General features: G+C 39.0%; 1 protein-coding gene across 2 annotated transcripts in view; it reads right to left on the bottom strand.

Annotated features, from left to right (window-relative positions):
* The window catches only part of LOC126427906 (uncharacterized), a 118,481-nt gene extending 105,897 nt beyond the window's left edge, over positions 1 to 12,584 (bottom strand). The window contains exons 1-3 of one of the 2 annotated variants that reach the window (XM_050089795.1): positions 12,235 to 12,584; positions 10,472 to 10,697; positions 9,537 to 9,953 (exon numbers count right to left, since the gene is read on the bottom strand). In XM_050089795.1, the coding sequence (XP_049945752.1) occupies positions 9,537 to 9,697 (161 nt within the window). In that variant the 5' untranslated portion in view covers positions 9,698 to 9,953; positions 10,472 to 10,697; positions 12,235 to 12,584. The remainder of the gene's footprint in view (positions 1 to 9,536; positions 9,954 to 10,471; positions 10,698 to 12,234) is intronic. The other variant, XM_050089794.1, reaches the window with a different exon arrangement.
* Between the last annotated feature and the right edge of the window lie 12,202 nt (positions 12,585 to 24,786).

The following is a 24,786-nucleotide window of genomic DNA, read 5'->3' on the forward strand; positions in this document are numbered from 1 at the left end:
GCCTGCTTCATTTACTGCATTTTTATATTTTCTCCTTTCATCAATTAAATTCAATATTTCTTCTGTTACCCAAGGATTTCTATTAGCCCTCGTCTTTTTACCTACTTGATCCTCTGCTGCCTTCACTACTTCATCCCTCAGAGCTACCCATTCTTCTTCTACTGTATTTCTTTCCCCCATTCCTGTCAATTGTTCCCTTATGCTCTCCCTGAAACTCTCTACAACCTCTGGTTCTTTCAGTTTATCCAGGTCCCATCTCCTTGAATTCCCACCTTTTTGCAGTTTCTTCAGTTTCAATCTGCAGTTCATAACCAATAGATTGTGGTCAGAATCCACATCTGCCCCTGGAAATGTCTTACAATTTAAAACCTGGTTCCTAAATCTCTGTCTTACCATTATATAATCTATCTGATACCTTTTAGTATCTCCAGGATTCTTCCGTAAACAACCTTCTTTTATGATTCTTGAACCAAGTATTAGCTATGATTAAGTTATGCTCTGCGCAAAATTCTACCAGGCGGCTTCCTCTTTCATTTCTTAGCCCCAATCCATATTCACCTACTATGTTTCCTTCTCTCCCTTTTCCTACTGACGAATTCCAGTCACCCATGACTATTAAATTTTCGTCTCCCTTCACTACCTGAATAATTTCTTTTATCTCGTCGTACATTTCATCTATTTCTTCATCATCTGCAGAGCTAGTTGGCATATAAACTTGTACTACTGTAGTAGGCATGGGCTTTGTGTCTATCTTGGCCAGAATAATGCATTCACTATGCTGTTTGTAGTAGCTAACCCGCACTCCTATTTTTTTATTCATTATTAAACCTACTCCTGCATTACCCCTATTTGATTTTGTATTTATAACCCTGTAACCACCTGACCAAAAGTCTTGTTCCTCCTGCCACCGAACTTCACTAATTCCCACTATATCTAACTTTAACCTATCCATTTCCCTTTTTAAATTTTCTAACCTACCTGCCCGATTAAGGGATCTGACATTCCACGCTCCGATCCGTAGAACGCCAGTTTTCTTTCTCCTGATAACGACGTCCTCTTGAGTAGTCCCCGCCCGGAGATCCGAATGGGGGACTATTTTACCTCCGGAATATTTTACCCAAGAGGACGCCATCATCATTTAATCATACAGTAAAGCTGCATGTCCTCGGGAAAAATTACGGCTGTAGTTTCCCCTTGCTTTCAGCCGTTCGCAGTACCAGCACAGCAAGGCCATTTTGGTTAATGTTACAAGGCCAGATCAGTCAATCATCCAGACTGTTGCCCCTGCAACTACTGAAAAGGCTGCTGCCCCTCTTCAGGAATCACATGTTTGTCTGGAGTGCCTTTTATGATTTTACTTCATGTAATGCAACATGGCAATTTTACAGCATATTCCAGAGGGTACATGGGATGTTGTATATTTTATATGTCATATGAATTGTACTCTCGCTCAACCCCACCCCCTTTTCCCCTTATTAGCCTGGTTTCCCCCTTAGATCAGATGGTGGCAGCATAAGGCTATTGAAACAGGTCATTTTGGAGCAATAAAAGAGTCTACACTGTGATAGTGGTGTATGAAGTGCGCTCATTTTCCACTAGCTATCAAACATCAAATCAGCAAACAACTGTCAAATTTCATTAAATAAATATTACATCCAACAACTAAGGACAGCAGCAATAGTTTACTCAATATATGTCCATTTACATCTGGATGTGAGTGCAACATCCAATGTAAAAATCTTTATAAATTATATATTATGTAAAGTAAAAGAACATTATCAAATATACTGATGAATGTAATAAAGCCAAAATAAGCTTATACACAAAAATGAAATACCAAGCACTGTACAGTCTACTAATTCTCTGCACAATGTTCTACTGTGGCATAATATATGCTGCAGGTCCTATAATAAAGAAAGAGATGTCACTGATCACAAGATAAGCCCCATAAAGACATTTAAACTACGTTCTATGTGGCCCACGCAACTAGCACTCAACAGGACAGGTGTACTGATTGACTGATTCATTGTCTGCAAGTGATCCATAAAGCTATCGTCCTATATCCTTGGCAACGATCTGTTGTACAATCTTATAGCATATCTGAGCTCAAACATAGTGAGGTATCTCAAACAGAATGACCAACTCCATGCCAACCAGCACGGATTCCAGAAACATCGATCATGTGAAAACCAATTCGCACTTTTCTCATATGACATACAGAAAGCTTTAGATCAAGGCAGGCAGGTAGATGCAGTGTTCCCCGATTTTCGAAAAGCATTTGACTCGATGCCACACCTATGCTTATTGTCAAAAGTACAATCATATGGGGTATTAAGCGAAAATTGTGACTGGACTGTGGACTTTTCAGTAGTGGCGATGCAGAATGTTATCTCGGATGGAGAGTCATTGTCAGATATAGAAGTAAGTTCAGGAGTGCCACACGGAAGCGTTTTGGGACCCTTTCTGTTCATGTTGCGTATTAATGACCTTGCAGACAATATTAATAGGAACCTCAGATATTATGCAGATGACGCAGTTATCTATATCAAAGTACTGTCTGAAAGAAGCTGCATGAATATTCAGTGAGATCTTGATAAGATTTCAAAATGGTGCAAAGACTGGCAACTTGCTTAAATGTTCAGAAATTTCAAACTGTGCACTTCAAAAAATAAAAGAACTAGTATCTCATGACTATAATATGAATGAGTCACTGTTGGGATTGGTCAGTTCATTCAAATATCTGGGTGTAACACTTTGTAGGGACATAAAACGAAAGAATCAGATAGGCTCAGTCATGGACAATGCAGGTGGTAGGCTTCATTTTATTTGTAGAATACTGGGGAAGTGCAATCAGTCTACAAAGGAGATAGCTTACAAATCACTCGTGTGACCTATTCTAGAATACTGCTCAAGTGTGTGGGACCCAAACCAGATAGGACAAACAGGGGATATTAAACATATACAGAGAAGGACATCAGGAACGGTCACAAGTTTGTTTAATATGTGGGAGAGTGTCACAGAGATACTGAAAGAACTAAACTGGAAGACTCTTGAAGATAGACAAACTATCCCATGAAAGTCTATTAACATAGATTCAAGAACCGGCTTTAAATGACAACTCCCCCTGATTTATTGCTCACATAGGAATCATGAGGATAAAATTAGAGTAATTACAGCATGCATTCTTCCAGCACTTCGTATGTGAATGTAATAGGAAGAAACCCTAATAATTATTACAATGCTGTGCACTTCATGGTGGTTTGCACAGTACAGATGCAGATGTAAAACGTCTCTTCAGGGTCAAACAGCTATGTCACATTTCCTGAGTCAGGATGTTGCTTTGCTTGCTGTAAGTTGAATATCCACTCGGACATGGCATCTGGAGCACAGCAGACTGCCAGGATTACAATTATCATCACAGCTTCCGTCGACCTAGCAGTAAGGAGAGGTACACCTATAGTAATGCAGCCAGCGAGAACAACCGGATCCATTAAGTGGAGCCATGTCATCTTTTCAAATGAGTAATTCAATGGCTCTACCGGTGTGTGGATGCTCTGAGGGAAACAAATGTTGCCAGATTGCTTTCCTCGCAATTACTGCCTTTGTCCGAATAGTTCCAGGACAGTTCCCCCCCCCCCCCCCCCCCCCTCAGTCTTTAACACTAACAAGGAACAAACACAGTTTTTATGTTACCCAGTACGTGTGCATCCTTAAAATGATCTCAGACACATTTCTGTGCAATCTTGCTAGGTGGCATGGCTGTGATTAGCAACACATCATTTGGATTCCTAGTGCATTAGTTAAGGTGATACAATGAATGCCAATTGTGAGCAAAGAGTGGATTTTTAAGTTCTGCATCAAGATCAGGAAAACCCCTAGCAAAACATAGCCAATGATTAAGCAATCTTATGCAGACGAGGCACTTTCAAGAGTAGCACAAAAGGCAGAGATTCAGTGTGAGAAGATCCCAGAACTGGTTGCCCATCTGCAGCACCTACTGATGCAAACGTGGAGCATGTAGGGCAGTTACTGCTAGAAGACCATCACGTAACTGTGCATACGATATCAGAACAACTTAAATTCAATTGTGATGTGTGTCATAAGAGTTTACGCAAATATTTAGGGAAATGCAATCTTAATGCAGAACTTGTGCCTCACACACTAACAGAAGAGCAGAAAAAGGAAAGATGAAGAATTTCTGCTGAACTACTGGATGGAACCAAACGTGATCCCACATCTCTGTCAAAGATTATTGCTAGGGATGAAAGTTTGTGCAACCAGTATGACCCTCACACGAGGTGTTAAAGTGCCAAATGACAGAGTCCCAGATCACCAGACTTGGAAAAAAGTCAAATGACAACCTTCAAGAACAGAGACAATGTTGAGTCTCATAGCGCTCAGAGCCATTTGAACCAAACCGTAAACTAAACTCTTTACACAGAAGTCTCAAAACGTTTGTAACAAGCAATTATATGTTGCCACCCTGATTTCTGTCATCTTCAGAACTGGTTCTTACTGCAAGACAATGTAAGACTCCACATCGCATTACGTGTAAACAAGTATCTGGCCAAACATTCTGTTATTGCCATCCCACAACTGCCATATTTACATGACCTATCAGCCCACTATTTTTTCTTGTTTCAGTGAGTTAAATGGCAAGTGAAAGGAAAGCTTCATCGGAGATATCCAATGAGCTGTGACATATGAGCTTACAAGCACCGTAGTTGAAAATTTCCCTGCTTGCTTCCAAAATTTGCAGAAATGTTGGCAACTGTGTATAGATAGCCAAGGGAACTACTTAGATAGGAGCTAGAATCATTACTTGGTAAGTACAATTTTATATTTTTAAAGAATCTGTCCTGGAGCTTTTCTGACAAAGTGAGTACAAGGGTGCAGCATCTGACATGGTGCTATGGGTTGCCATTGTCTACACAACACAAGTATCCCTGTTTCAAAAGGCTGGTAATTTTGTAAGTTGGTATTAAGGCTGGTGCTCTATCTTGGAGGTCTCTGTAGTGTTTCCTTTCAACAAGATAACGCAAGACCACACATTGCTCATTCCATTCCAACCCAAATACAGACTCCACATATCTCACCAACTGGAACTGCCTGGTCAAGGGTTATCAACACCCTGGCATGCAAACACTCACCAGACACTGTTGTTGCTGAACTCTGACACAGTGTTGAAACAGCACAGACTGATTTAGTCACATCTGTCAACCAAGATCAGCTCTTCTCAATGTCAAGTTGGCTCGAAACTCACCAACATGAACCTGCATTCGCTGAAAACATCAATTCCTGTCAAGTTTTAAACTGTTTTTCACTGACAAGTCATGACAACTACAGGCTTAAGTCTAGATCGAGGCCAGCGGCAGTCACAGTGGTGCTTACTGACTACTCGCAGGTTGGCAATATGCAAGTTCCATGTAGCCAGTGGGATGATTCTTTAATGTAACCAATGAGAGATGATAACAGAGGCCCTAAAATTGATACCGTTGTCTTGTTTGGCATTTTTCGGTGTATTAGAGGGTTTCAAAAGAGTAGTATTTTGTGATTACTGTAGTGAGTGCTTCAAAGTGGACTCATATGAGTGATTTATTTCTTCAAGACGAAGTTGGTTGTTGCTGCATATCTCTTGGATAAGTGCAGAGATACAAAAATGTATCAAATATTGTGGATGGAATCATCTGGAATTGCAGAAAAAGCCACCATTTTGTTTAAGTGCATCAACTGTTTTTAATCAAATCATCGTAGAAGATAGGTGAATCAATGTTTATTAATAACACAGTCACACATCTGATATATTAATAAACATTGTTCCACCTACCTTCTCTCATGATTTAATAAAAGAGCAATGATCTGCCTACTGCCTCCCACGGTTTCATAAAAAAAACATTGATTCGCTCAGTGTGCTGGCGCAGATCAATTGCGTAGCAACAGCAAGCAGAGAAACATTTCACTGCTTTTTCGAATATATTGTGGGTTGCAACACTGTCCTAAAGCTGTGACTCAAACAAGGAGCTATTAAATTTATAATCCTCGTTTACAGCCATGTTTCACCCTTCCTTCTGAAAGTATTACTTCAAAACATGTCGTCTGCCTGCTGCTCTCCATTGGGTATGTAACACAAACAGCTTACACACCCTCTTCTCTTCCTATCACACCGCAGCAAGTGCTTACAACATTCCTGGATGAAAAACTTAAGTACGCCACTACCCTCATTCTACATTTTTACCAACAACACTTAACACTCACCTCCTTCCCTGTCGGTTACGGTCATTTTATGACCTCTGTTCTTACGCCGTGCTCAATGCCTGCAAGTGGTACATCATTCCTTGTAGACATTTTGATCGGTCCATGTTGACACACAAACAAATCGGGAAACACAATGGCTCCACTTTGCCATTCTCATGTGTCTTCACATTGACCCACCATACTTCTATCATTCACGGTGTGCCATATGATCACCTGGTGTCAGTTCCACACTGTCTACATGATTCCAAGAGATCTGTTCTGTTCTTTTAATGGTGTGATTAATATTTTGCCTAGTGAGGTCAGTTAACTACATCTGTAACAACAGGGGCATGTTACCCAAACACTGCTACATGTCATGCGACTATACAATGTGCTCCACTTTTTTCCAGGGGCATAAAGAGAATTTCCGGTACTTGAATGTAAGAAACCAGATAAAGTGTAGGAGGGATAGTACATTTATAGCTATCCAATCAGTATGTAGTGATATTAAACTTTTTGCTCTATGTTACATGTGAGGTCATTGAATACATTTGTGCCAGAGTTACATTACTTCAAACTAACTCTAAACAAGGACACAAAGACTAAACAATAATAATTTTTTGGATATTGTATTGTGATTGTTTAGCTAAAACTGATTTCCACTGCCAGTAACAAACACCACTAACACTCCTAGTATCACTGGAGTCAATGTGACCCCATAAGTGCATTGGAAGTACATATATCTCCCTCATTTTGATAGCAATTATTTTCAAATTGTATTACCTTTTCCCTCTGATTCAACTGTATCCAATGACGTTTCATTCATTTTTACTCTTACAACACATTAAAATTTATTCATACAACTTCTTCTTCTCTCTCTCTCTCTCTCTCTCTCTCTCTCTCTCTCTCTCTCTCTCTCTCTCTCTCTCTCTTTTTTTTCCACCGAGTACCACTGGTGTCAATATCACACCAATCAAACCTAGTTTTTGTGTCTTGAATGTAGTGTTTATGAAATACAACGATGATTGCAGTGTTTCACAGCTGTAATGTATACTTTTATGTTAGTGTATTAAAATACAGTGAAGGTGTTCTGTGGAAATTTCTTGTGTCTTTATAACCTAGTGGCACTCAGTGAAACAAAAAAATCCAGGTAGCAGTAAAAGTGCTGGAAATCGAGTGTAAGGCTTCTGCAAGATGGGTGGGTATCTACTTTACACAATTTTCATACTGTATTTTATGTACCTGACGTGCATCACTTCAAAAGAAAATTTAACAAGACAACAGGAAGTAAACCTTTAGCTCAAAATAATGGGTAGTCCTTCTAATAACAAAACATGATGAACTGAATACATTGATTAGTTTATCTGTCTGTTGCCTCCATTCTAACTTGTTATCTAACTGGACCCCACGGAATTTCACACACTGTATCACACTTAGCAAAGGACTGTATTGTGTACCTCTGGTGTTCATCTCAGTAGTAAATATACTGATATGACAGTTAATTCTGGTGACATCTAATTCTGCATCAGCTATAGATAAGATGGTACTTCAGGCTCCTGACCAGACTTACAAAGCAACACATATCATGTTAACAGAATCTTCTGTCACTTCTTGGTAGAACAACATTACAATAAATGAAAAGCACCAGACATAAATGTCTGAAAATGGCCTTGTAAGTCAAAAACCAGTTAACACAATAAAAGCAATATTCTAGAACAAAATCAAACTGGTGCTTTTCATTTATCAACACATATCACACTAATATTAGCACATGCCTTTTCTTCAATACAGGATGTCCACATGAAACCTCTCTGATTTCCAAATACAATTAAAAAACATTTGAGTCACAAATAATTCCAGTTTGAGGCACCATGTGAAGCATCTCAAAAAGTGCTGTGCAGAGATCTTTGTAAACAACTCCATTTGTTTTGTTTCCAGTGCTAAATAATTACCAGTAATCAACACATCCCAAGAGAGGCACCAGTGTGTGGTACAGTATGTGGAGAAAAAAATCACCATAGCTCTCCAAAGAAATTTTACGTGAATTTCAGAGACATTAAGATGACGAAGGCTCGGTACGAAAAATTCCTAGTCACTGTGAGTGTAAACAGACAGACAGGTACTGGCAGAAAACACAAATCTGATAAAGTGGTTGAGGAGATCAGAGACACCTTCCGAAGAAGCTCATCAAAATCAGTTCGGCGAGGAGCACGAGAGCTAAACATCCCTCACACAACAGTTCACAAGGTGCTGCACAAATTCACTTGCACACCTGCAAAGCTTAAACTGTGTAAGCCCTGAAGCAAAATGATTAACAGCTTCATGACGAATTTGCTATAGAGACGTTGGACTGGATCAGGCAAAACCCCATCTACGGAATGTCGTTTTCTCTAACAAACAAACCTTTCACAGGTGTGGAAACGTTAATCAGCACAACTTTTGCACCTGAGGTTTTGGAAAACCCACGGTTTTCAGAAACATATCAGAGTCAGGCAAAAGGGAAATATGTTGTGTGCGCTAGTGAAAGGCAGCATAGTTGGACAGATACAAACACTGAACAGTCCATAACAGGAATTTGCTGCCCCTCACCCTCTTCTGCTTCAGTCAAATGTGAGCTTCTAGGAGGACACCACAGCACTGGAGTTTACATTTTTGTGGCTTCCTGGATTGAACATTTCCACAGTGATGGACAGGATGTGGCTGACTGACAAAGTGGCCACCATGATCAAGACATAATAAACCTCTGGATTTTTTCCTGTGGGACTGTGTGAAAAACAAGCCTGTACGTGACCTTGTCAATCTCTGCACAAGAATGCAACAGCCTCCATCAGCCCAGATGTGCTTGTGTGCACACGTGTTGAGATACAGTACCATCTAAACATTTTATGATTTATTAAGGGAGCCAAAGCCGAAGTGCACTAATTTTTTGTACAAATAGTTTTTGAGTTGATTTACATGATACCACAAAACCCAAATACCTACGTCTCAGTATTTTTCTTAAATAAAGTGATGGACAGTCCAGGTCAATAGTTGGCCTACAGCAGCCGGAGTCAGTGTCCATGTGTGTGTAGTTGGGCTTGTGTAAAAGTGAGAGACAGAGGACTTTTTTGTCCCAAAGCTTAACATCTGCGACTCAATGCCTCCCTTATGTGGTGAGAAGTGATGTATCCTTATTATGACATTGCAGTTCTTCTTAATTGCATTTGGAAATCAGTGGCATTTTATGTGGGTACCCTTCATATCTAAGAGAGCTCCTTTGTTTTACAACAATGAAAAACAAAGATTGAGATCAAACTTCTTACCCAATCACATATTGCTTGTCACACCACACCTTAGCATCTTGGGCAATACTCTTCCAACGGATGCACACCTTCTGCAAAAGGTTTACATTTTCACTCATGCTCATGTACGAGAAGATCTCCAGCATTATCTCATCTGGCAAATCAACTACAGTTGTGGTCATAGTGGGCAGTTCAGAAGTGTGGCTGTTAGCTGGCAGTGGACAGTCTCCTGTTGACTGGTGGCAAGTTGTGTCTTTCTGTTCTAAACTTGACTGCAGCTGCAAATTTGCTAAGTGTTTTCCAAACACAGTAGGTATACAAGACACACTGGATATGACTGTGGTTTTCGTGTCATCTGATTTTATCAAAGCCAGTATGGTAAAACTTCCCCATAAGTATTTACACGCGCAGAGTCACTGTCGGAGCTTGTGTCTGCACCTGTGACAGTAAAAATACGACACACATCACAAATAACAGAATTACAAGTGACAGTTGCTATGTTAAAAAATGGACTATCCCCCACAGACTGAGTTCTAATCAACATAGATGAGCTGTTATCACTGCTGACCTGTCAGAAAAATCCAGAAGGTAGTTACATTTTGCCAGAATATAAGTAATCCTACATAAATGCCCCGCCAAACCAGTCTCGGGCAGAATATACATAATCTAAACCTGCTACTATGCAGATTGTTCAGGAGAAAACCTTTAAATCTGAGGGAAGTGCAGTGGTGTGTGTGTGTGTGTGTGTGTGTGTGTGTGTGTGTGTGTGTGTGTGAGAGAGAGAGAGAGAGAGAGAGAGAGAGAGAGAGAGAGAGAGAGAGAGAGAGAGCTTGTCCTTTTGTGCATTGGTACAGCTCTTTGGGTAAAGTAATTGGTGCCCACTGAATGTTACATAAATAATATGTTCAAGTTGTTAATGCTTCCATGCAATAAAGTTGTGTTGCCAACAGCCTTACCACACTGGTAACACCGCTTCCCATCAGATCACCAAAGTTGCACTCGGATGGGATCCAGTCTGCCGAGCGCTGTTGGCAAGAGGGGTGCACTCAGCCCTTGTGAGGCAAACTGAGGATCTGCTTGACTGAGAAGCAGCAGCTCCAGTCTCGTAAACTGACACACGGCCAGGAGAGCGGTGTGCTGACCACATGCCCCTCCATATGCGCACTCGGTGACGCCTGTGAGCTGACAATGAAACAGCGACCGGTCGGTGCCATTTGGCCTTCGTGTCCCGTTTGGGAAGAGTTTAAGTTTTTTAATAAAGTTGTGTTCAGTCTACAGGTCATGTTTTCCTTATGCCTAATTAAAAATGGGAATCACATTACCAGCAAAGCAACAGATCGGTCTGATGATGTAAATAAAATTGATAAGCATCAAACTGGTCCCAAAATGAACATGAAACCATTCAGTGTAATACATGATGTGACTAAGTGATAAACACAAATACAATTTTAATTATTATTTCACCTCTCCTACTGGCCAAACAACCCATATTACAGATACAAAGGCTGAGAACCCATCTAACCTCAGTCAGTTTGTATAGTTTCTGTTTGTGGAAGTAAATGAGCATGAAATAAGGTAATACGCATTCTAATTCCTCTGAGTGCGATAGTGTAGGCCTATTCATTGCAGTTACTATTACATGTGTATTAGGAATCTCAAATACCTCTTACATACCACATTAATTACAACATTAGAGTAAACATGCATCCACCTATTCTAACAATGAGTGTTGTGAAACAAGTCTATAAAAAGATAAGTAAGGAATAAGGTTACAAATACACACCAACATCATAATTCCCACTTCAGTAAGATATTTAAAAGTATTATTGTGTGCCAACTCATTATGCTTTTCACAAAACACATACTACTTTTAGATTCTCAGCACAACTTCAGAAAAGAGCCACACATGACCACACCACTACACAGTTCTTCCACAAAGTGTACTGTCCGTTGAACCTGTGAATGGAGACTACAAGTACATTTTTAGAGCTGACAAAACCTTCTGACACAGTTTACTTCTAAAAAAAACAAATATTGTATTGAGGAGCCATACATGCATCTTTTAGCCACATACTGTTCAGTCATAAGCAGGCAACTTAACTGACATACAAATTAGACAATAAAATCCTTGATCCCTTTCTCTTCCTCATACACATTAATTTTCTTGTTAGAACACAATTTTTGTTTTGTTTAATCTCCAAAAATCCTTCACCAAAGCTGTGGCATCTCCTTTTTTACATACATCCACACAAAGTCAACGCAAATTAAGAATTTGTTGACAAATTTGTGGTTGTTTATATTACATATGTACTTCTTTTTTACATCACCTGTCCCCTATGGCTGAAAACAGATGTCAGCCCAATTCTAAATTAACAGACTATGTCATCTAGAGCAAAAGGATGTTGCAAACAATGTATGCATTTTAGTTTAGAATACAACCTTGAAACTAGATATTCTCGTAAAATAGTCGCATATGCTGCTTTGTGATGCGTACGGCTGATCTGTTTCACCTGTCCTGAGCTGTACTAGGTTATTTTTTGCCTGTTAATGTGTTTCTGTTGTGTTTATATTTAAAATTATCTACGAACACCAGTAAAATTTCGCAAGGCTTCAAAAAATAAATTGAAAAGGTTTCTGATGGGCAACTTCTATTCAATAGATCAATTTTAAATATAAATTAGTAATTTTACAGCAATTGAATTATGACATGTAAACAAACCTCATGTTAAACTGACACGTTTCACATCATTACGAAGTGTCGCAGTCATGATCTGTGAACAAGTGTTAATTCAATTTAATCTAATCTAATCTTTTACTGTAGCCATCGATAAAATTCTGTGATGTTTTGGTTTGGAAAACTGGAGTGGTTTGTTATTTATCGCTTGTGTTGCGTATTTTTAAGTGACTGCGTTAGTTGCCCGTTGTTAATTGATGAATTCTGGATGTTATTTTGTTGCTTGTTACACGCACACTTTTCACTATCCGCACAATTTACGTTTCAGTGTACGACTCTATATCTTAGCTTTGACATCTGACATCACACCGAAAACTTAGACAACGCTGGATAGTGGATTTTATATCCCCACCACACCTTCTCGAGCTCTGACCAAGCGACCAATGAAAAGTCAGGACTGGAAGGCCAATCAAAAAGCGCTACATTTAAACCGCGTGCAGATTTAAATTTGTAAACTCTGTTACACGTCCTCTGTATTCTCGCTTTGTTTTTGCCTACTTGAAGTTCGCAGCAAATTCTATTCAAGCTGTACTCTTAGGTTCCTGCTTAACCACACCATCTGAATTCGCGACGTATTCGGAAATAAACAGCCAAATATTTGTGATAAGCGAGGAATATAAACGTCATTGCTGCTTGATGCATTCGCCGTCACTTCTGCTGTACTTTCATTTAAATGATCACATTTTACGGAAATATTTGACTGAAATAGCATTGCCGTCAACATTCTGAAGCGTTGCTGCAGCAGAAGTCGATTTTGCGGCTTGGCTGGACTATACTGCTGATGTTGCAGCTGTTGTGGGTAGTTGCCGACGTATTGGCAAGGGTTTGTCGGTGTTGTCCGCCAACAGTAACACACAAGCGGTACGCGACAAGCAGCCGATAACTACATTATGAAGTGCGCCTATACATGTATGACAGTAATGTATAAGCATTTACATTTTTTTCTACATGATACTGTTGCATACGTGATTAATATACCATTTTGTATTCTTCTTCCTTCTTTTGGGTCATCTAAGAACCACGCACCAATTTCAATGCTTCCTCCTTTGTTCTTGTTTCTTCTTCCTCCAATATTCTTCCATCTTCTTACTATGTATCCCTTTTCTCTCCTCAGACCATTTTGATCCAGTCTTCTTCTCCCATCTGCTTTGGAATCCTTCCAGTTTTAACACGTTCTTCTTAAAAATCTCTCTTACCGTTGCGTCTTTTTCGCTTCTATTGTTTCTTTCCAAATCTTTCCTAAATTCTTGAAACCAGGCTATTGTCGACTTCTTGTCCCAAAGATATTTAAAATTCTGTCTTTGGTTAACCTGTTTCTGTTCCTTCTAGTTAACTCTTTGAACGGCAGGCAAAACTGTAACTAACCACATACGTAGATGGTTTCAATGGGCGGTGGTCACTGTGGCTAAACACATAATATTTTCTCCCTTTACCGCTAAGGAGCCAGTAGCCTCTCTGCCAGCCACCTAATTGTTGCCTAAAATGCCGCTAGATGGCAGTGCAGGTCTGCGCGAATTTTTGCTGCGTATTCAGAACAATAGTTGATACTTCTTCATTGTTAGTACTGTACTTGGAAGCGGCGGGCAGTATTCTCTGTAGCTCTTCTTTATACGACTATTTTTGGTAAGTAATTGCTTATATTTATGTGTTCAACACATCACTCTACATGTAATGTAACTTTAAATTGCAGTAGAATTTTCCATGTTTCACAGAGAAATGTCTGTGTGGTTAGTGCTGCTAACCACTGCCCATCTGCTCCACCCAGTATATTTTCTTCGTCTCCATCGAATATGTCTAGCCAAAAAGGAATAACTGAGGGCGAATGTTACCGAATTTTATTCGAAGAAATATCTTCTAGTGACAGCAGTGCTGACAGTGATGGAAATGACCCCACATTCATGACAAGCTGTGCAAGTTCTAGTCTTGTGTGCAGTCGTGCGGTTCTAAATTTAACCAGTTGTCTTCATGGAAAGAATCATATTATTTTCATGGACAATTATTTTACATCATATGATCTGTTGAAGGACCTAAAATCAGATGGCGTGTTCGCTTGTGGAACAATAAATCCCGGAAGGAAAACATACCAAAACTCAAGGAGGAAAAGGAAATGGAAAGAGGGGAATTTGATTACAAAATAAGCAATGATGGCATAGTAATCTATAGATGGAAAGATAACAGGGCAGTCAACTTGATTTCAACATGTCATTCACCATCAGATGTGTCCACAGTAACTCGAAAAATGAAAGATGGAACAATAACCAATATCACTTGTCCAATTGTATTGAAAGACTAAAATTCCAGTATGAACTATGTGGATAATTTTGATCGACTAAAGTCAGACTATGCTACTGACAGAAAAGGCAAGAAATGGTGGATGAGATTGTTTCTTCACTTTTTAGACTGCAGTGTGACAAATGGCGTTCATTATGCACAAAGAAATCGAAATGGAGCAGTTCTCCAAAAAAGACTTCCGTCGAGAGGTGTACAAAATCGCGTTCGCTCCAAAAATAGTTTCAGTGGCAGCTAATTTTGCTTCTGTATCCCAAAGTGGTGTAGCAACCCAGATCAAATCACACAAACCATACATAGACGAAAGTATTCGCCACAAAAGCAGTAAACAACAACTCATCATCTAGAAAATGTGCAGTTTGCAGTTAAAAAAAAATCCAGTGCGAACAGTGTTAATGTGTTCAGTGTGCAAGGTACCTTTGTGTCTGAGAGAAGGCACGAACTGTTTCAAGAGATACCAAGAAAATTAAAAACTAGTTATTTCAAAGTTCAACCACCAAATATCGAATTTGTATACTGTAATGGGGTGGTGGTTACCTGTAGTGACCACATTTAATGTTAATATTTTGTTGTTGTTTAATTTTTACAAATTCAATGTATAAAACATGTCAAGACAATAAAACAAATGTGTTACAAGTGAAAGAAATTTGAAATTTGCAATTAATTTTTCTTGCCCCACTAGGGTAAATTTTAGTGGTGTTTACCTGCCCCTCAAAGAGTTAAATGTCCAAAAACTAGCAGGCGCCTCTTCCGTAGCGTTTCAGTTATGTTTTCTATGTTGCAGTATACTTCTTCATTACTTCTTAATTTCCACACTCCTGTATTTCTTAGTGGACCAAGTATTTTTCCAAAGATTTTTCTTTCTAGAACTTCAAGTTTGTGTAGTTTGTAATTCAGTACTATACATTCACTTGCAGAAAGACTTTCTGGTTTTCCTACTGTGTTGTTGTGCTGCATTTTCAAATTTTTAGACAGAGACCTTTTTGTTGTAAATGTTCCAGATTATACCATGTTGTTGTTGTTGTTGTTGTTGTGGTCTTCAGTCCTGAGACTGGTTTGATGCAGCTCTCCATGCTACTCTATCCTGTGCAAGTTCCTTCATCTCCCAGTACCTACTGCAACCTACATCCTTCTGAATCTGCTTAGTGTGTTCATCTCTTGGTCTCCCTCTACGATTTTTACTCTCCATGCTGCCATCCAATACTAAATTGGTGATCCCTCGATGTCTCAGAACATGTCCTACCAACCGATCCCTTCTTCTAGTCAAGCTCCTCTTCTCCCCAATTCTATTCAATACCTCCTCATTAGTTATGTGATCTACCCATCTAATCTTCAGCATTCCTCTGTAGCACCACATTTCGAAAGCTTCTATTCTCTTCTTGTCCAAACTATTTATTGTCCATGTTTCACTTCCATACATGGCTACACTCCATACGAATACTTTCAGAAATGACTTCCTGACACTTAAATCAATACTGGATGTTAACAAATTTCTCTTCTTCAGAAACGCTTTCCTTGCCATTGCCAGCCTACATTTTATATCCTCTCTACTTCGACCATCATCAGTTATTTTGCTTCCCAAATAGCAAAATTCCTTTATTACTTTAAGTGCCTCATTTCCTAATCTAATTCCCTCAGCATCACCCGACTTAATTAGACTACATTCCATTATCCTTGTTTTGCTTTTGTTGATGTTCATCTTATATCCTCCTTTCAAGACACTGTCCATTCCATTCAAATGCTCTTCCAAGTCCTTTGCTGTCTCTGACAGAATTACAATGTCATCGGCGAACCGCAAAGTTTTTATTTCTTCTCCATGAATTTTAATACCTACTCCGAATTTTTCTTTTGTTTCCTTTACTGCTTGCTCAATATACAGATTGAACAACATCGGGGAGAGGCTACAACCCTGTCTTACTCCCTTCCCAACCACTGCTTCCCTTTCATGTCCCTCGACTCTTATAACTGCCATCTGGTTTCTGTACAAATTGTAAATAGCCTTTCGCTCCCTGTATTTTACCCCTGCCACCTTTAGAATTTGACAGAGAGTATTCCAGTCAACATTGTCAAAAGCTTTCTCTAAGTCTACAAATGCTAGAAACGTAAGTTTGCCTTTCCTTAATCTTTCTTCTAAGATAAGCCGTAAGGTCAGTATTGCCTCACGTGTTCCAGTGTTTCTACGGAATCCAAACTGATCTTCCCCGAGGTTGGCTTCTACTAGTTTTTCCATTCGTCTGTAAAGAATTCGCGTTAGTATTTTGCAGCTGTGACTTATTAAGCTGATAGTTCGGTAATTTTCACATCTGTCAACACCTGCTTTCTTTGGGATTGGAATTATTATATTCTTCTTGAAGTCTGAGGGTATTTCGCCTGTTTCATACATTTTGCTCACCAGATGGTAGAGTTTTGTCAGGACTGGCTCTCCCACGGCTGTCAGTAGTTCCAATGGAATATTGTCTACTCCGGGGGCCTTGTTTCGACTCAGGTCTTTCAGTGCTCTGTCAAACTCTTCACGCAGTATGATATGTCCCATTTCATCTTCATCTACATCCTCTTCCATTTCCATAATATTGTCCTCAAGTACATCGCCCTTGTATAGACCCTCTATATACTCCTTCCACCTTTCTGCTTTCCCTTCTTTGCTTAGAACTGGGTTTCCATCTGAGCTCTTGATATTCATACAAGTTGTTCTCTTATCTCCAAAGGTCTCTTTAATTTTCCTGTAGGCGGTATCTATCTTACCACTAGTGAGATAGGCCTCTACATCCTTACATTTGTCCTCTAGCCATCCCTGCTTAGCCATTTTGTACTTCCTGTCGATCTCATTTTTGAGACGTTTGTATTCCTTTTTGCCTGTTTCACTTACTGCATTTTTATATTTTCTCCTTTCATCAATTAAATTCAATATTTCTTCTGTTACCCAAGGATTTCTAGTAGCCCTCGTCTTTTTACCTACTTGATCCTCTGCTGCCTTCACTACTTCATCCCTCAAAGCTACCCATTCTTCTTCTACTGTATTTATTTCCCCCATTCCTGCCAATTGCTCCCTTATGCTCTCCCTGAATCTCTGTACAACCTCTGGGTCTTTTAGTTTATCCAGGTCCCATGTCCTTAAATTCCCACCTTTTTGCAGTTTCTTCAGTTTTAATCTACAGGTCATAACCAATAGATTGTGGTCAGAGTCCACATCTGCCCCTGGAAATGTCTTACAATTTAAAACCTGGTTCCTAAATCTCTGTCTTACCATTATATAATCTATCTGATACCTTTTAGTATCTCCAGGGTTCTTCCATGTATACAGCCTTCTTTCAGGATTCTTAAACCAAGTGTTAGTTATGATTATGTTGTGCTCTGTGCAAAATTCTACCAGGCGGCTTCCTCTTTCATTTCTGTCCCCCAATCCATATTCACCTACTATGTTTCCTTCTCTCCCTTTTCCTACACTCGAATTCCAGTCACCCATGACTATTAAATTTTCGTCTCCCTTCACAATCTGAATAATTTCTTTTATTTCATCATACATTTCTTCAATTTCTTCATCATCTGCAGAGCTAGTTGGCATATAAACTTGTACTACTGTAGTAGGTGTGGGCTTCGTATCTATCTTGGCCACAATAATGCGTTCACTATGCTGTTTGTAGTAGCTTACCCGCATTCCTATTTTCCTATTCATTATTAAACCTACTCCTGCATTACCCCTATTTGATTTTGTGTTTATAACCCTGTAGTCACCTGACCAGAAGTCTTGTTCCTCCTGCCACCGAACTTCACTAATTCCCACTATATCTAACTTCAACCTATCCATTTCCCTTTTTAAATTTTCTAACCTACCTGCCCGATTAAGGGATCTGACATTCCAAGCTCTGATCCGTAGAACGCCAGTTTTCTTTCTCCTGATAACGACATCCTCTTGAGTAGTCCCCGCCCGGAGATCCGAGTGGGGGACTATTTTACCTCCGGAATATTTTACCCAAGAGGACGCCATCATCATGTAATCATACAGTAAAGCTGCATGCCCTCGGGAAAAATTACAGCTGTAGTTTCCCCTTGCTTTCAGCCGTATTATACCATATGCCCTCTTTAAATTAAGTGCTGTTTATTATACAGCGAATTTTTCTAAGCCATATTCTTTGATCATTTCTCCCAACTATTTAAATGTATTAACTCTCTTTATGTGCCCAACATCTAGGACTTCTGGAGCATTTTTTATGTTTGTCATACATTTTGTTTTTTCTACAGAGATTCTTAAACTTATTTCGTTATCTGTTTCTTCTAAGAGACTGATTTGTATTTCTGCATTTGTTAGGTTTTCAGAAAGAACGGCAAAGCTTCCACAAATGTTAGACAATGAATTTCCATACCTTTGTTATTAGTCCCCAGCATTATTGGTGATAGCTTATGTTCTTTTAGTTTTTGCTTCCACTCTCTTAGTATTTTCTTTAAGAGCATTTGAACAAGAGAGGCGACAGGCCATTACTTTGCCTTACACCTATTTTTATTTTGAATGCCTTAGGTATCTAATCCGAAATTTTACTTTTGATTTGGTGTCTGTGAGCATTTCACAAAGAAAGTTTGCTAGTTCAGATTTAATGCTAAATTCTCGGATCATTTTATCTGGTGTTTCCCTGTCAACTGAATCAAATGCCTTATTGAATCTATAAGTGTCACAACAATGTCTTTAGAGTTTGGAAGTCTGAGAAGGATTATGGACTTTGAAAATCTGTTCTGAGCGACATCTGCCATTTCTAAATCCACTCTGATAGTATCCCAAATGGCTATCAAGTGTTGCTTTTACCTGTTCACTAACATCGTTGAAGATGTTTTACAACCCATTGGCACAGAGATATGCCTCTGTAGCTATGTACATCATTTTTATCACCCTTCTTGTGCAAAGTGTGGATAAGAACCACTTTCCAATCTTCTGGAATCTTTTCACTTGCCAATATTTCTTCAAGCATGTTCCAGAGGTTAGTTACAATTTCTCGTTGAGACCATTTTATAACTTCAGCTGTAACACAGTTTTCTCCATAGGCTCCACTACGCCGCCGCCTTTTCACAGCTGCACGAACTATACCCTAGCACTCCTCCTGTCTGCATATGTACATCATAGATGACTAGAATTCTACGGGGTGCTGAACCACGTCATACTATAAAATGCTATAATTATAAAGTTAAAACTAACGTTTCGATCGTATTACGACAGCCTTCCTCAGGTTCAAATGGCTCTGAGCACTATGGGACTCAACATCTTAGGTCATAAGTCCCCTAGAACTTAGAACTACTTAAACCTAACTAACCTAAGGACATCACACACACCCATGCCCGAGGCAGGATTCGAACCTGTGACCGTAGCAGTCCCGCGGTTCCTGACTGCAGCGCCAGAACCGCACGGCCACCGCGGTCGGCCCTTAGTTGCCTTCCATTGTTTTTCAGGGTGTTTATTGCTTGTTTAAAATTTCTTCATCTGTAGGTGGTGGATCTGCTTCTGTGTTTTCATGAAGGTCTGGAAATTTTAGCTTACAGTTCTGTTCTTCACAGTTCAATAGTTGTTCAAAGTGCTTTCTTAATATTTCACAGTTATGGGTATTGCTTTTAGATGATTTTTAAACATCCAATAGAAATTATAGGGGTCAAGTTCAACAAAGCTATTTTGTATATCAATAAGTAGACTTCTCAAACGATCATTTAGCATCCTTTATTATTCCTGCTATTTCTTTCCTTTGCACTTTAAATTCATCAAGGTGATCTTTTCTCCCAGAATATTTCCATTTTTTCCATTGTTTTGTTCTTTTTCTAACTGATTTTTCACAGGTTTCATTCCATCAGACTATCTTCTTCATTTTTGTTTTCCAAATACTTCCTTTGTTGTCCTGTTGATTTCTCTTCTTCCCATTTTCCTAATTTAGCTATTTTAATTTCTTCTTGAGAATGCTTTTTGCCTCTTTTGTGAGGTTGAGTATGTCTGTGTTATATTTAACTAATTTTTGCTGTCTCTTTTGGTTTTTAATAGGAAGAAGTTTAAGTTTAATTTTAGTCACGCCATGATCAGAGTCAAATTCCCTGTTTCTTGTTACTTTTACAGTCACGATTTCTTTCATATTGCTTTGAGAAATAGTCATGGGATCTAACTGGAACTCTCTAGTATTCCATGGAAGCTTTTTGAAGTAAGTTGACATTAACTTCAATTGAAATGTTTTATAAAGATTTATTAGTCTTGTGCCATTTTTGTTACTTCTCTTATGGGCTGGATATTCTCCTATTATTTTTCGAAAAGTTTTCCCTCTCTATTTGTGTGTTAAAATCGTTTAGCAGTATCACAACATTTGATTTTGGAATTATTACTATTATTATTGTTATTATTATTGTTCTATTAAAACTGTAGCAGAGTACTTGTGGCGTGCACATGGGGGTTTTTTAAGCTAGGGAGTTGTGCGAGGTGTCCTGATGAACACTCACTGGAGTCAAAGTGCAGGCAGGGAAATCAGGAGGCGCTCAGTGTAAAGACACTTCAGCTATCAAGTAAATTTTCAGAGTGTTCAGAATAAAGTTCCTGAATTTACCACCCTCCAGGAAGCGTGTGACACACAAATTATTCTCGGGACTGAGACCTGGCTGAACCCTGAGATAGGAAGTTCTGAAATATTTAGTGAGGGCTGGAATGTGTATTGGAAAGACAGATTAGACACCGTAGGAGGTGGTGTAGAGTGTGATTGTGAAGTTCTCTGGAAACGTTTAACAGGGCTAGGAGAAATAAAGTTAATTGTTGGGTTTTATTACCGGCCACCAGGTTCCACTGTGACAGTTCTAGAATCATTCAATGGGAGTTTACAGTCTGTATCGCAGAAGTACCCAGATCATGCTATATTAGTCAGAGGCGACTTCAATCTACCTAGTATAGACTCGGATGTCTATGGATTCATTACACAGACAAGCCATCGTGTGAATTACTTTTGAACACATTATCCGAAAACTGTATTGAGCAGCTAAATCGACAGCCAACACGTAATGAAAATATTTTAGATTTGGTAGCCAGACCTCATCGACAGTGTCAGTGTTGAGACAGAGATTAGTCATCATGATGTTGTCATTACGACTATGGGTACGAAAGTTAAAAAGTCGGTCAAGAAGGCTTGGAGAGTATTCTTACTAGAAAGAGCAGATAAGCAGTTGTTAGCATCCCACTTAGTAAATGAATCGACTTCATTTACTTCCGGTATGATGGACGTGGAAGAATTATGGGCAAATTTTAAACACATTGTAAATCACGCATTGGAGAAGTATGTGCCGAAAAAGTGGGTTACGGACGGAAAAGACCCACCGTGGCTTAACAGCGCAATTCGGAGAATGCTCAGGAAGCAAAGACAGTTGCACTCGTGGTACAAAAAAGATTGGGAGAATGAGGACAGGCAAAAGTTAGTAGAGATTCGTGCTGCTGTAAACAGAGCGATGCACGAAGCATACAACCACTACCACCGTCATGCCTTAGCAAAAGATCTTGCTGAAAACCCAAGGAAATTCTGGTCTTACGTAAAATCGGTAAGCGGGTCGAAGGCTTCCATCCAATCACTCACTGATCAGTCTGGCCTGGCAACGGAAGACAGCAAAACGAAAGCTGAAATTTTAAATTTAGCATTTGAGAAATCTTTCACGCAGGAGTATCGTACAAACATACCGCCGTTTGAGTCTCGTACAGATTCCCGTATGGAGGACATAGTGATAGACATCTCTGGGGTTGTGAAGCAGCTGAATGAGTTGAAAATAAATAAATCGCCAGGTCTTGATTGGATTCCAATTCGGTTTTACAGAGAGTACTCTACTGCATTGGCTCCTTACTTAGCTTGCATTTATCACGAATCTCTTGCCCAACGTAAAGTCCCAAGCGACTGGAAAAAAGCGCAGGTGACGCCTGTATATAAGAAGGGTAGAAGGACGAATCCTTAAAATTACAGACCAATATCCTTAACATCGGTTTGCTACAGGATTCTCGAACATATTCTCAGTTCGAATATAATGGATTTCCTTGAGACAGAGAAGTTGCTGTCCATGCATCAACACGGCTTTAGAAAGCATCGGTCCTGCGAAACGCAACTCGCCCTTTTTTCACATGATATCTTGCGAACCATGGATGAAGGGTACCAGACGGATGCCATATTCCTTGACTTCCAGAAAGCGTTTGACTCGGTGCACCACTGCAGACTCCTAACTAAGGTACGAGCATACACGATTGATTCCCAAATATGTGAGTGGCTCGAAGACTTCTTAAGTAATATAATCCAGTATGTTGTCCTCAATGGTGAGTGTTCATCAGAGGTGAGGGTATCATCTGGAGTGCCCCAGGGAAGTGTGGTAGGTCCACTGATGTTTTCTATCTACATAAATGGTCTTTTGGATAGATTAGATTAGATTAGATTAGATTAGATTAATACTAGTTCCATGGATCATGAATACGATATTTCGTAATGATGTGGAACGAGTCAAATTTTCCAATACATGACATAATTAGGTTAATTTAACAACATACTTAAGTTAATATAACAACTTTATTTTTTTGTGTTATTTATTTTTATTTTTTTTTTTAATATTTTTTTTCTTAATTTATATCTAAAAATTCCTCTATGGAGTAGAAGGAGTTGTCATTCAGAAATTCTTTTAATTTCTTCTTAAATACTTGTTGGTTATCTGTCAGACTTTTGATACTATTTGGTAAGTGACCAAAGACTTTAGTGCCAGTATAATTCACCCCTTTCTGTGCCAAAGTTAGATTTAATCTTGAATAGTGAAAATCATCCTTTCTCCTAGTATTGTAGTTATGCACACTGCTATTACTTTTGAATTGGATTTGGTTGTTAATAACAAATTTTGTAAGAGAGTATATATAGTGAGAAGCTACTGTGAATATCCCTAGATCCTTACATAAATGTCTGCAGGATGATCTTGGGTGGACTCCAGCTATTATTCTGATTACATGCTTTTGTGAAATAAATACTTTATTCCTCAGTGATGAGTTACCCCAAAATATGATGCCATATGAAAGCAATGAGTGAAAATAGGCGTAGTAAGCTAATTTACTAAGATGTTTATCACCAAAATTTGCAATGACCCTTATTGCATAAGTAGCTGAACTCAAACGTTTCAGCAGATCATCAATGTGTTTCTTCCAATTTAATCTCTCATCAATGGACACACCTAAAAATTTGGAATATTCTACCTTAGCTATATGCTTCTGATTAAGGTCTATATTTATTAATGGCGTCATACCATTCACTGTACGGAACTGTATGTACTGTGTCTTATCAAAATTCAGTGAGAGTCCATTTACAAGGAACCACTTAGTAATTTTCTGAAAGACAGTATTGACAATTTCATCAGTTAATTCTTGTTTGTCAGGTGTGATTACTATACTTGTATCATCAGCAAAGAGAACTAACTTTGCCTCTTCATGAATATAGAATGGCAAGTCATTAATATATAATAAGAGCAACAAAGGACCCAAGACTGACCCTTGTGGAACCCCATTCTTGATAGTTCCCCAGTTTGAGGAATGTGCTGATCTTTGCATGTTATGAGAACTACTTATTTCAACTTTCTGCACTCTTCCAGTTAGGTACGAAATAAATCATTTGTGCACTGTCCCACTCATGCCACAATACTTGAGCTTGTCTAGCAGAATTTCATGATTTACACAATCAAAAGCCTTTGAGAGATCACAAAAAATCCCAATGGGTGGTGTTTGGTTATTCAGATCATTCAAAATTTGACTGGTGAAAGCATATATGGCATTTTCTGTTGAAAAACCTTTCTGGAAACCAAACTGACATTTTGTTAGTACTTCATTTTTACAGATATGTGAAGCTACTCTTGAATACATTACTTTCTCAAAAATTTTGGATAAAGCTGTTAGAAGGGAGATTGGACGGTAATTGTTGACATCAGATCTATCCCCCTTTTTATGCAAAGGTATAACAATAGCATATTTCAGTCTATCAGGGAAAATGCCCTGTTCCAGTGAGCTATTACACAGGTGGCTGAGAATCTTACTTATCTGTTGAGAACAAGCTTTTAGTATTTTGCTGGAAATGCCATCAATTCCATGTAAGTTTTTGCTTTTAAGCAAGTTTATTATTTTCCTAATTTCAGAGTGAGAAGTGGGTGAGATTTCAATTGTATCAAATTGCATAGGTATGGCCTCTTCCATTAACAGCCTAGCATCTTCTAATGAACACCTGGATCCTACTATATCCACAACAT

This window comes from Schistocerca serialis, chromosome 12 (assembly GCF_023864345.2).
Source record: "Schistocerca serialis cubense isolate TAMUIC-IGC-003099 chromosome 12, iqSchSeri2.2, whole genome shotgun sequence".
Taxonomy (NCBI): domain Eukaryota; kingdom Metazoa; phylum Arthropoda; class Insecta; order Orthoptera; family Acrididae; genus Schistocerca; species Schistocerca serialis.